At 46.8% G+C, this 16,028-nt stretch overlaps 1 protein-coding gene across 6 annotated transcripts in view; it reads right to left on the reverse strand.

The window, feature by feature from the left end:
• The window catches only part of LOC144596441 (utrophin-like), a 401,591-nt gene that overhangs the window by 232,578 nt on the left and 152,985 nt on the right, over positions 1-16,028 (reverse strand). For all 6 annotated transcript variants that reach the window (XM_078404693.1, XM_078404692.1, XM_078404691.1 and 3 more), the window contains 2 exons: positions 8,387-8,569; positions 4,989-5,123 (listed from right to left, as the gene is read on the reverse strand). In XM_078404693.1, the coding sequence (XP_078260819.1) occupies positions 4,989-5,123; positions 8,387-8,569 (318 nt within the window). The remainder of the gene's footprint in view (positions 1-4,988; positions 5,124-8,386; positions 8,570-16,028) is intronic.

Raw genomic sequence — 16,028 nt, forward strand, 5'->3', positions numbered from 1 at the left:
GCAATGAATAGCTGAAGTCATGGGAACCTTCTTGGTCACAGAAAAATCAGCAAACTGGTTCAAAAATACAAAGCACTTCTTGACCTCAGTGGAATAAGATGCTGAACAGAATATTTTTAACCATAGCATCACCAGTACATGTAACACAACTGCAAATGCACACAGGGTTACATTGGATTCACTGGACAGCATTCTGAAAGCCCACCTGGTAAAACAGATCTCCAAGAAACACAATCTCCAAGTATAGAATTCCCAGAATGGCGGGACTGTCGTATGTTGAAAGACTGGAGCGACTAGGCTTGTATACACTGGAATTTAGAAGGATGAGAGGGGTTCGTATCGAAACGTATAAGATTATTAAGGGGTTGGACACGTTAGAGGCAGGAAACATGTTCCCAATGTTGGGGGAGTCCAGAATCAGGGGCCACAGTTTAAGAATAAGGGGTAGGCCATTTAGAACGGAGATGAGAAAAAACTTTTTCAGTCAGAGAGCTGTGAATCTGTGGAATTCTCTGCCTCAGAAGGCAGTGGAGGCCAATTCTCTGAATGCATTCAAGAGAGAGCTAGATAGAGCTCTTAAGGATAGCGGAGTCAGGGGGTATGGGGAGAAGGCAGGAACAGGGTACTGATTGAGAATGATCAGCCATGATCACATTGAATGGCGGTGCTGGCTGGAAGGGCCGAATGGCCTACTCCTGCACCTATTGTCTATTGTAGAGTCATAGAGTCCTACAGCACAGAAAGAGGCCCTTCGGCCCGTCGTGTCCGTGCCGCCCGTTACCAAACACAGTCTAATTTTAATCCCATTTTCCCGCATTCGGACCGTAGCCCTGAATGTTGTAGCATTTCAAGTGCCCATCCAAATGCCTCTTAAACGTTGTGAGTGTTCCCGCCTCCACCACCACCACAGGCAGTGAGTTCCAGATTCCAACCACCCTCTGGGTGAAAAAGTTCTTTCTCACATCCCCCCAAAACCTCCCTCCCCTTACCCTGTATCTATGTCCCCTCGTTGTTGAACCTTCCACCAGTGGAAGAAGTTCCCAGCCATCTACCTTATCTATGCCCCTCATGATCTTGTACACCTCGATCATGTCCCCTCTCAGCCTTCTCTGCTCCAGGGAAAACAACCCCAGTCTGCTCAGTCTCTCCTCATAGCCGAGGCCCTTCATCCCTGGCAGCATCCTGGTGAATCTCTTCTGCACCCTCTCCAAAGCTATCACATCCTTTCTATAATGTGGTGACCAGAACTGTACACAATACTCCAGCTGTGGCCTCACCAGTGTTCTGTACAATTCCATCATTACCCCCCTACTTTTATATTCGATGCCCCGGCTAATGAAGGCCAGTAACCCATATGCCTTTTTGACCACCCTGTCCACCTGTCCTGCTGCCTTCAAGGACTTGTGTACCTGTACTCCAAGATCCCTCTGTACCCCTGTCTTCCCTAGGGTCCTTCCATTCATGGTGTACTCCCTCTCAAAGTTATTCCTGCCAAAGTGCATCACCTCGCACTTTTCAGGATTAAATTCCATCTGCCACTGCTCCGCCCATCTGACCATCTCATCTATATCTTCCTGCAGCTTGCAGATCCCTTCCTCGCTATTCACCACCCCCCCTACCTTTGTGTTATCTGCAAACTTGCTGATCATGCCCTGTACGTTGACATCCAGATCATTAATGTAGATTACAAACAGTAAGGGACCCAACACCGATCCCTGCGGCACCCCACTGGACACCGGCCTCCAGTCACAGAAGCACCCTTCTACCATCACCCTCTGCCTTCTGTCACTAAGCCAGTTTTTTATCCATTTTGCCAAGGTGCCCTGGATCCCATGGGCTCTTACCTTCTGGACTAGTCTCCTGTGTGGGACCTTGTCAAAAGCCTTACTGAAATCCATGTATACCACATCCACTGCACTACCCCCATCTACCTCCTTGGTCACCCCTTCAAAAAATTCAATCAAGTTAGTCAGACACGACCTTCCATTAACAAAGCCATGTTGACTATCCTTAATTAACCCTCGATCCTCCAAGTGAAGACTGATTCTGTCCCTCAGAATCTTTTCTAGCAGCTTCCCCACCACCGATGTCAGACTCACCGGCATGTAGTTCCCAGGTTTATCCCTACTGCCCTTTTTAAATAATGGCACCACATTAGCTATCCTCCAGTCCTCCGGTACATCCCCTGTTGCAAGAGAGGCTCTGAAAATTTGTGCCAGAGCCCCCACAATCTCCTCCCTTGCCTCTCTCAGCATCCTGGGATACATCTCGTCAGGGCCCGGAGACTTATCCACTTTTAAGCCTGCCAGAGCCTCCAGCACCGCCTCCCTGTCAATAGCAATATGCTCAAGAACATCACAACCCTCCTGCTCCATTTCTAAGTCCGCATCGTCCTCCTCCCTCGTAAAAACAGATGCAAAAAATTCATTTAAAACATCTCCTACATCCTCTGGCTCCACACACAGCTTTCCACTATGGTCCCTGATGGGCCCCACTCTTTCCCTCGTTATCCTCTTACCCTTGATATACTTATAGAACACTTTGGGATTTTCTTTTATTTTGCCCGCTAGTGCTATCTCATGGCCCCTTTTTGCTCTCCTAATTTCTTTTTTAAGAACCGCCCTACACCTTCTGTATTCCTCTAATGATGTCTGTGCCTTAAGTTCTGTATGCCTTCCAAAAGCCCCCCTTTTTTTTTTTAATCAATCCTACTATATCGTTCGACATCTAAGGTTCTTTGGACTTGTTTGTCCCACCCTTAAACTTTAGGGGAACATGCTTCCTCTGTACTTTTTCAATTATTCCTTTGAATGACTCCCACTGTTCTGATGCGGTCCTCCCCACGAGAAGCTGATCCCAGTCCACCAGGGCCAACTTCTGCCTTATCAGATTAAAATCGGCCTTGCCCCAATTTAGAAATTTTCCCTCTGGTCCCTCTTTATCCTTTTCCATTACCACCTTAAATATCACTGAATTGTGATCACTGTCACCAAAGTGCTCTGCTACTGACACTTCAGCCACCTGTCCGGCCTCATTTCCCAAGATTAAGTCCAATACCGCCCCCTCCCTTGTTGGACTTTCAACATATTGGCACAAAAAGCCCTCCTGGATGAGTCAGCAGCGGAGTCAGGGGGTATGGGGAGAAGGCAGGAACGGGGTACTGATTGAGAATGATCAGCCATGATCACATTGAATGGCGGTGCTGGCTCGAAGGGCCGAATGGCCTACTCCTGCACCTAGTGTCTATTGTCAAACCATGAGTCATGACCATAAATTGCAGCCCAGGGACAGGCCCTTTGGCCCATAATGTTTGTGTGAACACAATGCCTAGATAAACTGATGTCATATGCCTGTACATGGCCCTGCACTTCCATGTGCCTATCTAAAAGCCTCTTAAACGCCACTGTCGTATCTGCCTCCACCACCATTAGGGCGGCACGGTGGTGCAGCGGTAGAGTTGCTGCCTTATAGTGAATGCAGCGCCGGAGACCCGGGTTCCATCCCCACTACGGGTGCTGTTTGTATGGAGTTCGTACGTTCTCCCCGTGACCTGCGTGTGTTTTCTCCGAGATCTTCGGTTTCCTCCCACACTCCAAAGACGTGCAGGTTTGTAGGTTAATTGGCTGGGCAAATGTAAAAATTGTCCCTAGTGTGTGTAGGATAGTGTTAATGTGCGGGGATCGCTGGGCGGCGCGGACCCGGTGGGCCGAAAGGGCCTGTTTCCGCGCTGTATCTCTAAACTAAACTAAACCACTGGATTATGCTTTCCAGCCCCCGCCACTCTGTGTGCTCTCAAGTTTAACATACAAGAATACAATAAACGTAGCACAGTGCAGCACACGGAACAATGATTGTGCCAAACATGATGTCAAGTTATAAATGATCCGTATCCCTCTATTTCTTGCACCTCCACATGCCTATCCAAAAGCCTCTTAAATGCCACTGGTGTATACGCCTCACCAACCCCCCCACCCCCCGGCAATGCATTCCAGGCTCTCGCTACTCTGTGTCAAAACTTACCCCACACACCACCATGAAACGTTCCCCCTTTCACCTTATAGCTATGCCCTCTAGTAATGGACAGTTCCATGGGAAAAAAGGAACTTTCTGTGAAAATAAGTAGTGAACGTTCACTGTTGGCTACAAATTATAATTAATTGACTATTACCAGACTAGACAATTGAATGACTATCGACTATTAAACGTGAATACATGTGTGATTTTTGCTGGCAACATTAACACACATCTTTGGATATGAGGTGAATGGAGGAATATGGATCACAGGCAGGCAGAGGAAATTAACCTGGCCATGTCCAGCACATTGTGTGTTCATAAGGAATAGGAGAAGAATTAGGCCATTCGGCCCATCAAGTCTACTCCACCATTCAATCATGGCAGATCTATCTATCTCTCCTTGCCAACCCCATTCTCCTGCCTTCTCCCAATAACCTCTGACACCTGTGGTGAGGGGCCTGTTCCTCTGCAGGGGGTGGAGGGGGGAGGGACAAGGGGGGCAGGCAGAGGGGACTAACTTGGCATCATGTTTCGCAGACATTGTGGGCTGATGTTGTATGTTGTATGATGGAAATAGAACAGTGTGTGTCATTTCAGACTGAAACCCAAGAATGAAAACCTCGATAATACCAAAATAAAAGCAAAGTTAATCAAACGATAGCCCGAGAGAAATTCAAAGGTTGACACTGCGTTAAAAAGGTATTTCAGTCCCCAATGGTTTACCTCTTGTCCTGAGATTATATCACACAGTTCTCCAGCCTGGTAAACCACCTCCCTGGCTCACCAATGAGGCTCAGAATCTCACGTTTCAGCGAATTCATCTCTCAATACCGAGGAAACCATTTTGTACGAGGAATGAATTTCAGCAAGTGCTTTACCTTAAAGTTATAATGCCCTATCGAACCTGCTAATATACAGTTGATTATAGTTTTTGTTTTCAAGCTCAATCAGAGAAATGTTCATAAATTAATTACCTCGAGGGCCTCATTAACAGCTTTGGTGTTGTCCGGAACATTCTCTGCCGCTCTCAACTTCTCCTCCAAATTATTTAGCCAATTGTTTTCCAAGTCTAAGTAATGAAGCAACTCACACCAGCAAGACCATACCTCCTGTGGCAAAGGGGGTAAAAAGAGTTCCTGTTAGATCGGGGACAAAAACTTCAGTTCCGCAAGTCAACACAGTTGGTAGCCTGTCCACCAGGATGCAGTGAACTTCAAATTATGCAGAGGTACAAGGGAAGAAACCTACTGAGAACTGAATTACAGATGGGGGTCACTTTTTTTTGGATCAAAAATGGCGGCGCTGCCCTAGCAGCTGCGGCTTACCTGCGGTCCGTTTGTCTTTGTGTTTTCTGTCGTGTTTAGATGTGATGTAGTGTTTTTTGTGGTTGTGTACTAAGTGTGTGGGGGGGGGGGGGGGAGAACTGTAAAATTGTAAAACTGTTTCACTGCGTGCTACGGTCAGGCAAACGCCTCCGCTGTCACGCTGTGAAAACGGAGAGGATGAGACGGAGTTTCTTCCCACAGGCCATCAGGACTGTTAACTATTATAACACCAGACACTAAATTTTGTCTTCTCTATATTAACTTTATTAACTTTATTTATATGCTGTAACTGTAATTCTTTTTTGTGCACAATCCGCAGGCATTGCCACTTTCATTTCACTGCACATCGTGTATTTGTATGTGACAAATAAACTTGACTTGAGTCTCCTCCAGTCACCTCCTCACTGTGATGGAAGGCCAGAATGTATTTTCTCTTCCCCTGCCGTCTTCTCCCGCGGTCAGGCTGCGATGGATGTTTCTTTTTTTTTGTGTTTTGTGTTGGTTTGTGGTTGTGTAATTGCTTATTTTATTGCTCTTACTGTTGGACTGTGGGTGACGAAATCTCGTCCAAAAGACTTGTTTTTTGGATGACAATAAAGGTGATTCTGATTCTGAGTTGGATTCTGACAGAAATTGTCAAAGTCCCCAGGCAAATATGACGATTGCTCTTGTGCCTAGAGTTGGATAATCACAAGTCAATCCTGCTTCCACAAATGCCATTTGCTGAAAGAGGCAGAAGAAAGGATGGCAAGTGCCAAATGATGGTGGCCCATCCTATTCTACCCACAAGCGTGAAAAATAGATTCCTGCATCGTCAGTATTATGGTCCTCCGCAGCAGGACACAAGGTGCTGGAGTGACTCAGCGGGTCAGGCAGCATCTCTGGAGAAAAAGGACGCGTGACGTTTAGGGCCGGGACATTTCCTCAGACTGAAAGTAGCGGGTGGGTGGGGGGGAAATACAGCACCTCGTACTTCGCTTGGTTCACTTACAACTCAGCGATATGAACATTGAATTCTCTCATTTTAAGTCACTTCTACTTACACTCCGGTAAAATTGGTTAAATCCCTCCCCACCTACGTCCAAGACACCTCACATGCTCTCCATCTCCTCGATAACTTCCGGTTCCCAGGCCCCCACTCCCTCATCTTTACCATGGATGTCCAGTCACTCTACACTTCCATCCCCCACAAGGATGGTCTCGAAGCCCTCTGTTCCTTCCTCGACCGTAGAACCAGCCAATCCCCATCTATACCAGCATCTACTTACACTCCCCTCCTCCCTTGCTCCCTTTCTCCACCCTAGTCATTTTACCAGCTCTCCACATTGTTTCCCTCTTCAGATCACATCTTCCCTAGCTAACTACGGGCTGACCAGAGGCCACGTCAGCTGAAGGCAGTGGGAGTAAGAGGCGGGCCAATTTAAAGATGATTTAAGTTAATAATGGCAATTTAAAAGTAACCATTGGACTGGTTGTAACATCAAATTGGTTAATTGAGTAGTAAATAAAAACAAGGTAAAAATATAGCAGAGCAGCCTTGTGGGAGAGAGGTCAAGGACGAGCCTTTGGCAAAATGGCTGAGACAAGGAGACTGTCCGAAGCAGATAGGAGGATAACTTTCAATCAGCTCTTTGGAGCGAGACTTGTTATTTTATGATTGGTTCAGATGCAGGGGTGATGGCAGGTAAGTTGGTACAATGCCTCCTGCAGGATGTGGGAAGTCAGGGAAACTGCTGGCACCCCTAATGACCACACCAGTGGGTATCGTGTCCAGGTGAAGCTTCAATTACAAGGATGTCCTTCCTCAAATTAGGAGACCAAAACTGTACACCATACTCCAGATGTAGTCTTACCAGGGCCATATACAACTGCAGAAGAACCTCTTTACTCCTGTACTGAAATCCTCTCGTTATGTTAGCTTTCTTCACTGCCTGCTGTACCTGCACGCTAACTTTCAGTGACTGGTGTACAAGGACACCCAGGTGTGGGAGGAAACCGAAGATCTCGGAAAAAACCCACGCAGGTCACGGGGAGAACGTACAAACTCCGTACAGACGGCGCCCGTAGTCAGGATCGAACCTGAGTCTCCGGCGCTGCATTCGCTGTAAGGCAGCAACTCTACCGCTGCGCCACCGTGCCGCCCGTGTATGGAACAAGCTGTCAGAGGAGGTAATTGAGGCTGGGACTATCCCATCGTTTAAGAAACAGTTGGACAGGTACAGGGATAGGACAGGTTTGGAGGGTTATGGACTAAGCGCAGGCAAGTGGGACTAGCTGGGACATTGTTGGCCGGTGTGGGCGAGTTGGGCAAAAGGGCCTGTTTCCACACTGTATCAATCTATGATTATCTATAACTGTCATGAATAGGAAGGAACTGCAGATGCTGGTTTAAACTGTAGATACAAAAAGCTGGAGTAACTCAGCGGGTCAGACAGCATCTCTGGAGTAAAGAAATAGGTGACGATTCGGGTCGGACTGGAATCTGAAGGGTCTCGACCCGAAACGTCATCTGTTCCTTTTCTCCAGTGATGCTGTCTGACCCACTGAGTTACTCCAGCTTTTTGTGCAGAACTGTCATGCACGCAGGCAGGTACAGCAGGGACGGGAATGAACCAGAGGAGAAAGAATGGAGTCAAGGTACAGTTAAAAAAGCGTTATGCGCGGCAAGAACAAGCTGAAATAAAGCTCCGTCTATAGTCCTGTTTGTATATCTTTGGAAATAGTAGTAGTGGGTTGTGTGAGGTTCGGAGACTGCTTAAGATTATAAAGATCTTCTTAAAAAAAGACATCTGTGACTGCAAAACAATTGCCAGGTGTTCAGGGCTAGGGTCATAGTCCAAGGGGGAGGAATGAGAAGGCATCTGGCAGCTTATATTTGGCCTTTGCAAGGCAATGGTCAGTTCCCCAAATCACTACAGTTTGATGCCTTAGTCATTGGTCCTTTGTGAATAAATTTAGCCGAGTGAGTAAAAGGGAGAGGAATAAAAATGAAAATGTCCATACTGCATCAAATTAGTGACAACAGTTGTGTAATGATTATTTTTTACCTTTAAAGTCAAATATTTTCTTTCAACCCGATCGCCAAGCTTCTTGTAGTTTTCCAGCACAGCATGAAGGTCCCTGGTCATCAATTCCTGATCGGCAGGTGGCATTTTCTTTAGAATTGTATTTATATTGTCTTTCAGTATCTTGACTCTTACTTCCTTCTGTAGCACCTCCTCCTTGGCGTGCTGCAAAAAGACATTGTTTAACAATGACCAACTTAGGGCAGCCACAAATTATACATGAAGACATTGAGGCTGTTCATCCATTTAGTAACATATGTCTGAGAAGAGGTCTCGACCCGAAACGTCACCCATTCCTTCTCTCCAGAGATGCTGCCTGTCCCGCTGAGTTACGCCAGCATTTTGTGTCTATCTTCCATTTAATAACATATAGGGGTTGGAAGTAATGGAAATGCCTTATTACCAGGGGATCATTTCGCTCAACACCTCCGCTCAGTCCGCCTTAACCAACCTGATCTCCCAATGGCTCAGCACTTCAACTCCCCTCCCATTCCCAATCTGACCTTTCTGTCCGGTGCCTCCTCCATTGTCAGAGTGAGGCCCAGCGCAAATTGGAGGAACAGCATCTCGTATTTCACTTGGGCAGGTTACACCCCAGCGGTATGAACATTGACTTCTCTAACTTCAGGTAGTCCCTGCTTTCCCTCTCTATCCCCCTCCCCTTTCCCAGCTCTCCCACTAGTCTTCCCGTCTCCGACTACATCCTATCTTTGTCCCATCCCCTCCCCGACATCAGACTGAAGAAGGGTCTTGACCCGAAACGTCACCCATTCCTTCTCTCCAGAGATGCTGCCTGACCCACTGGGTTACTCCAGCATTTAGTGTCTCCCAGCATCCTATGTCAGAATCACAAGATCAAGAATATTTCTCAATTCGGCATCAGGCACTCTGGTTCATAGATTAGGCAAGTTGATGTGGTAAGCAAAAAATAAATCTAACAGATTGTAATCCGTCACTGGGATTTGACCATACAGTTGGCAAACAATTACTCGTTGTTCTCTGTGTGGGCCACCTAACTTGCCTGATGTTCATGTAGGTGTCCAACATGTTCCACACCTTTTATTTTCATTTATATTAGTTTTAGAGATACAGCGCAGAAATAGGCCCTTCAGACCAGCGAGTCCACGTACACGAGCACTACCCTACACACACCAGCGACAATTTACATTTACACCAAGCCAATTAACCTACAAACCTGTACATCTTTGGAGTGTGCGAGGAAACCAAAGATCTCAGAGAAAACCCACGCAGATCACGGGGAGAACGTACAAACTGCGTACAGACAGCGCCTGTAGTCGGGATCGAACCCGGGTATCTGGCACTGTAAGGCAGCAACTCTACCGCTGCGCCACTGGGCCGCCTGTTTAGAGATACAGTGTGGAAAAAGGCTCTTCGGCACACCAAGTCCACGCCGACCAGCGATTCCCCCACACTGACACTACTCTACACACACACTAGAGACAATTTACAATTATACTAAGCCAATTAACCTACATACCTGGAGAGACGGAATGGGTGACGTTTTGGGTCAAGACCCTTCTTCAGACTGAAGGGTCTCGACCCGAAAACTCACCCATTCCGTTCTCCAGAGATGCTGCCTGACCCGCTGAGTTAGATATGTCAAGAGAAAAAGATTAATTAAGGCAAATGTAGGTCCCTTGCAGTCGGAAACAGGTGAATTGATCATAGGGAACAAGGAGATGGCAGACCAATTGAACAAATACTTTGGTTCTGTCTTCACTAAGGAAGACATAAACCGTCTGCCGGAAATAGCGGGGGACCGGGGGTCTAAAGAGATGGAGGAACTGAGGGAAATCCAGGTTAGTCGGGAAGTGGTGTTAGGTAAATTAAATGGATTAAAGGCAGATAAATCCCCAGGGCCAGATAGGCTGCATCCCAGAGTGCTTAAGGAAGTAGCCTCAGAAATAGTGGATGCATTAGTGATAATTTTTCAAAACTCTTTAGATTCTGGAGTAGTTCCTGAGGACTGGAGGGTAGCTAATGTAATCCCACTTTTTAAAAAGGGAGGGAGAGAGAAAACGGGGAATTATAGACCAGTTAGCCTAACATCGGTAGTGGGGAAAATGCTAGAGTCAGTTATTAAAGATGTGATAGCATTACATTTGGAAAGTGGTGAAATCATCGGACAAAGTCAGCATGGATTTACCAAACGCAAATCATGTCTGACGAATCTTATAGAATTTTTCGAGGATGTAACTAGTAGAGTGGATAAGGGAGAACCAGTCGATGTGTTATATCTGGACTTTCAGAAGGCCTTCGACAAGGTCCCACATAGGAGATTGGTGTACAAACTTAAAGCACACGGTATTGAGGGTTCAGTGTTGAGGTGGATAGAAAATTGGTTGGCGGACAGGAAGCAAAGAGTAGGAATAAACGGGTCCTTTTCGGAATGGCAGGCAGTGACTAGTGGGGTACCGCAAGGCTCAGTGCTGGGACCCCAGTTATTTACAGTGTATATTAATGATTTGGACAAAGGAATTGAATGCAACATCTCTAAGTTTGCAGATGACACGAAGCTGGGTGGCAGCGAGGAGGATGCTAGGAGGCTGCAGAGTGACTTGGATAGATTAGGCGAGTGGGCAAATGCATGGCAGATGCAATATAATGTGGATAAATGTGAGGTTATCCACTTTGGCGGCAAGAACAGGAAAGCAGAGTATTACCTGAATGGTGACCGATTGGGAGAAGGGGAGATGCAACGTGACCTGGGTGTCATGGTGCACCAGTCATTGAAAGCAAGCATGCAGGTGCAGCAGGCAGTGAAGAAAGCGAATGGTATGTTGGCATTCATAGCAAGAGGATTTGAGTTTAGGAGCAGGGAGGTTCTGCTGCAGTTGTACAGGGCCTTGGTGAGACCGCACCTGGAGTATTGTGTGCAGTTTTGGTCTCCTAACCTGAGGAAAGACGTTCTTGCCTTAGAGGGAGTACAGAGAAGGTTCACCAGATTGATCCCTGGGATGGCGGGACTTACATATGAGGAAAGACTAGATAGACTGGGCTTGTACTCGCTGGAATTTAGAAGACTGAGGGGGGATCTTATAGAAACATATAAAATTCTTAAGGGGTTGGAGAGGCTAGATGCGGGAAGATTGTTCCCGATGTTGGGGGAGTCCAGAACCAGGGGTCACAGCTTAAGGATAAGGGGGAAGTCTTTTAGGACCGAGATGAGAAAACATTTCTTCACACAGAGAGTGGTGAGTCTGTGGAATTCTCTGCCACAGAAGGTAGTTGAGGCCAGTTCATTGGCTATATTTAAGAGGGAGTTAGATGTGGCCCTTTTTGCTAAAGGGATCAGGGGGTATGGAGAGAAGGCAGGTACAGGCTACTGAGCTGAATGATCAGCCATGATCATATTGAATGGCGGTGCAGGCTCGAAGGGCCGAATGGCCTACTCCTGCACCTATTTTCTATGTTTCTATGTTACTCCAGCATCTGGTGTCTACCTTCGATTTAAACCAGCATCTGCAGTTTTCTTTCCTACGTAACCTACATACCTGCAGTGGTCAGAAATGGCTAGCATTAAAGTACGTTCTCAAATGCCCATGAGATGTTCAAGCTCACCTTGAACCTCTAGAGTAATTCTCTTGAAGGGACTTCCGTAGCAGGAAGTTCCAGGAACAAGATCCAACAGTACTTGACCTAGAAGTGGCAGTGTTCACATGCATATTCTGTCCTACCCTCTCTGGGTTACTGAGCTGTCATTGTGACTTTGGAGAGTCACATTGCAGTTGTAGAAGACGTTGGTGAGACCGCATTTTAAATTGTGTGGACAGTTCTGGGCACCATAATATAGGAAAGATATTGTCAAGCTTGAAAGGGTTCAGAAAAGATTGACAAGGATGTTGCCAGGATTAGAGGGTGTGAACTATAGGGAGAGGTTGAGTAGGCTGGGTCTCTATTCCACGGAGTGCAGGAGGATAAGGGGAGATCTTATAGAGGTGTACAAAATCATGAGAGGAATAGATCGGGTAGATGCACAGAATCTTTTACCCAGAGTAGGGGAATCGAGGACCAGAAGAAATAGGTTCAAGGTGATGGGGAAAAGATTTAATAGGAATCCGAGGGGTAACATTTTCACACAGAGGGTGGTGGGTTTATGGAACAAGCTGCAAGAGGAGGTTGTTGAGGCTGGGACTATCCCATTGTGTAAGAAACAGTTGGACAGGTACATGGATAGGACAGGTTTGGAGGGTTATGGACCAAGCGCAGGCAAGTGGGACTAGGGTAGCTGGGACATGTGGGAAAGCTGGGCCGAAGGGCCTGGTTCCACACTGTATCACTCTATGACTTTAGTAAACGTGGTATGTTTTGTGCATAACGTTGCAGCAATGGCAGAGAGTGTTAATGCCAACCTATTGGGGTTCCACTGCACTCAGCAAATGATCATTATTCTTTATCCCTGGTATCACAAAATGCTGGAGTAACTCAGCAGGTCAGGCAGCATGTAGGAAAGACGGAATGGGTGACGTTTCAGGTCGAGACCGTTCTTCAGACTGATGTGGTCTCAACTATTTATTCACAAAATGCTGGAGTAACTCAGCAGGTCAGGCAGCATCTCAGGAGAGAAGGAATGCGTGACGTTTCGGATCGAGACCCTTCTTCAGACCCTCCTTCAGACTTGATCAGTCTGAAGAAGGGTCTCGACCCGAAACGTCACCCATTCCTTCTCTCCCGAGACGCTGCCTGACCTGCTGAGTTACTCCAGCATTTTGTGAATAAATACCTTCGATTTGTACCAGCATCTGCAGTTATTTTCTTATACTACTTGGTCTCATCTATTCCTTCTCTCCGAGATGCTGCCTGACCTGCTGAGTTACTCCAGCATTTTGTGATACCTTCGATTTGTACCAGAATCTGCAGTTATTTTCCTACACATTATTCTTAACCCTTGTGGATCATAAAAATATTTGGAATGCCAGGAATTGATTCATTACAGAACACCAATTTTTCTGAGCAGCCCTTTCAACTAGAGTATTTATATGGCAAATCCACAGGAGGTTGTGATCAATTATGTCTTCTTGTTGCAATATGTCAATGGAGCATCTGTGCAGTTCTTCACCTTCAACACAAAACTGCTGGTAACCTAATTGTATAAAAAAATATGCAGCATATTCAACATGCTTCGGCATTCATATTCAAGTTGGTTCAGCAACTTGATCGTTCAGGAGCGGAAATGCCTGCAATAAGTTGCGAACACTGCCCGGTCCATCACCGGCTCTGACCTCCCCACCATCGAAGGGATTTATCGGAGAAAACCCATGCAGGTCACGGGGAGAACGTACAAACTCCGTACAGACTGCGCCCGTAGTCAGGATCGAACCCGAGTCTCCGGCACTGCATTCGCTGTAAGGCAGCAACTCTACCGCTGCACCACCGTGCCAGTTGTTGGGAAGAAGCTGTTCCTGTATCGTTGCAGTTTTCAGGCTCTTCTTGATGGCAGGAGTGAACTGAAAGCATGGCCAGGGTGGTGTGGTCACTTGATGATGTTGGCTGCCTTGGACCGGCCGGCATCATCAGAGACCCACACCACCCTGGCCACGCTCTCATTTCACCCCTGCCATCGGGAAGAAGGTACAGGAGCCTGAAAACTGTGACGCTGTTCAGGAACAGCTTCTACCCCACGGCCATCAGGTTATTAAACATGACACCTCAAATAAGCTCTGAACTACAATAGTCTAGTATTATTATTATTATTATTTACAGTGTACTATGTTTACATATTCCGTTGTGCTGTGGCAAGTAAGAATTTCATTGTCCTATCTGGGACATACGACAATAAAACACTCTTGACTCAGTGCGTAAAGTTGTTATTTAACAGAGGGAATAAATAAGTGAGAATTTGAATGCAAAGGGCATTCATGTTATCGTCTAGATTCTCAATCACTTTATCCCTCTTACCAGATGAAATGATGTGTCCTAAATTCAAGAGTCAAGTCAAGAGTAGAAACAAAGAACTGCTGGTTAATACACAAAAGGACACAAAGTGCGAGAGTAATTTAGCAGGTCAGGCAGCATCTGTGGAGAACATGGATAGGTGACGTTTCAGAGTGCTGGAGTAACTCAGCGGGTCAGGCAGCATCTGTGGAGAACATGGATAGGTGACGTTTCACAGAGTGCTGGAGTAACTCAGCGGGTCAGGCAGCATCTCTGGAGAACATGGATAGGTGACGTTTTGGGTCAAGACCCTTCTTCAGACTGATTGTATGGGTGGGGGGGGGGGGCGCGGCAGGGGGGCAGCACGGTGGTGCAACGGTAGAGTTGCTGCCTTACAGTGCCAGAGCCCCTGGTTAGATCCTGACTACAGTTCACGTATAAAGCCATAAATGGACACTCCCCCCCCTACATCAAAAATCTTCTAACCCCCCTCTCTAACTCCAGGTCCCTCAGATCGGCCGACTTGGGGCTATTCACTATCCCACGGTCTAGGCTTAAACTCAGGGGTGACCGCGCTTTTGCGGTTGCAGCTCCTAGACTGTGGAACAGCATCCCTCTCCCGATCAGAACTGCCCCCTCCATCGACTCCTTTAAGTCCAGGCTCAAAACATATTTCTACTCCCTAGCGTTTGAGGCTCATTGAGGAGGCGCTGTGAACTGTTTGCGTGCTACTGTATGTTTTCATTTTTTTTTTTTTCTATTGGAACCTAATCAAATGTACAGCACTTTGGTCAACGTGGGTTGTTTTTAAATGTGCTATACAAATAAAATTGACTTGACTTGACTTGACAGTTGCCGTCTGCACGGAGTTTGTACGTTCTCCCTGTGACCTGCGTGGGTTTTTTCCGGGTGCTCTGGTTTCCACCAACACTCCAGAGACATACAGGTTTGTGGGTTAATTGGCTTCGGTAAAATTGTTTAAAAAACGTGTCCCTAGTGTGCAGGATAGTGCTTGTGTACTGGGATGATCACTGGTAGGCATGGACTCAGTCGGCCAAAGGGCCTGTTTCCAGGCTGTACCTCTGAAGTCTAAAGTAAAAAGAAATAAAGCGCAAAAACAAAACAGCCAGAAGTCCCATGTGCAACCAAGGCATTTTGTAGTTTGGGCATTTTGCATTTTGCATTTTGTAGTTGGAGTTCATAGTGTTCAGTAGCCTGATGGTTTAGATTTAGATTTTTTTTTAGATTTAGAGATACAGCGCAGAAACAGGCCCTTCGGCCCACCGGGTCCGTGCCGCCCAGCGATCCCCGCACATTAACACTATCCTACACACACTAGGGACAATTTTTACATTTGCCCAGCCAATTAACCTACGAACCCGCACGTCTTTGGAGTGTGGGAGGAAACCGAAGATCTCGAAGAAAACCCACGCAGGTCACAGGGAGAACGTACAAACTCCGTACAGACAGCACCCGTAGTCAGGATCAAACCCGAGTCTCCAGCGCTGCATTCGCTGTAAGGCAGCAACTCTACCGCTGCGCCACCGTGCCGGTTGTTGGGAAGAAGCTGTTCCTGTACCTTTGCAGTTTTCAGGCTCTTCTTGATGGCAGGAGTGAACTGAAAGCGTGGCCAGGGTAGTGTGGTCACTTGATGATGTTGGCTGCCTTTTGAGGCAGTGCCTTCAATGGCGGAGAGGACAGTACACACGATGTACATGGGCAGTGTTCA

This window comes from Rhinoraja longicauda, chromosome 9, assembly GCF_053455715.1.
Source record: "Rhinoraja longicauda isolate Sanriku21f chromosome 9, sRhiLon1.1, whole genome shotgun sequence".
NCBI lineage: Eukaryota > Metazoa > Chordata > Chondrichthyes > Rajiformes > Arhynchobatidae > Rhinoraja > Rhinoraja longicauda.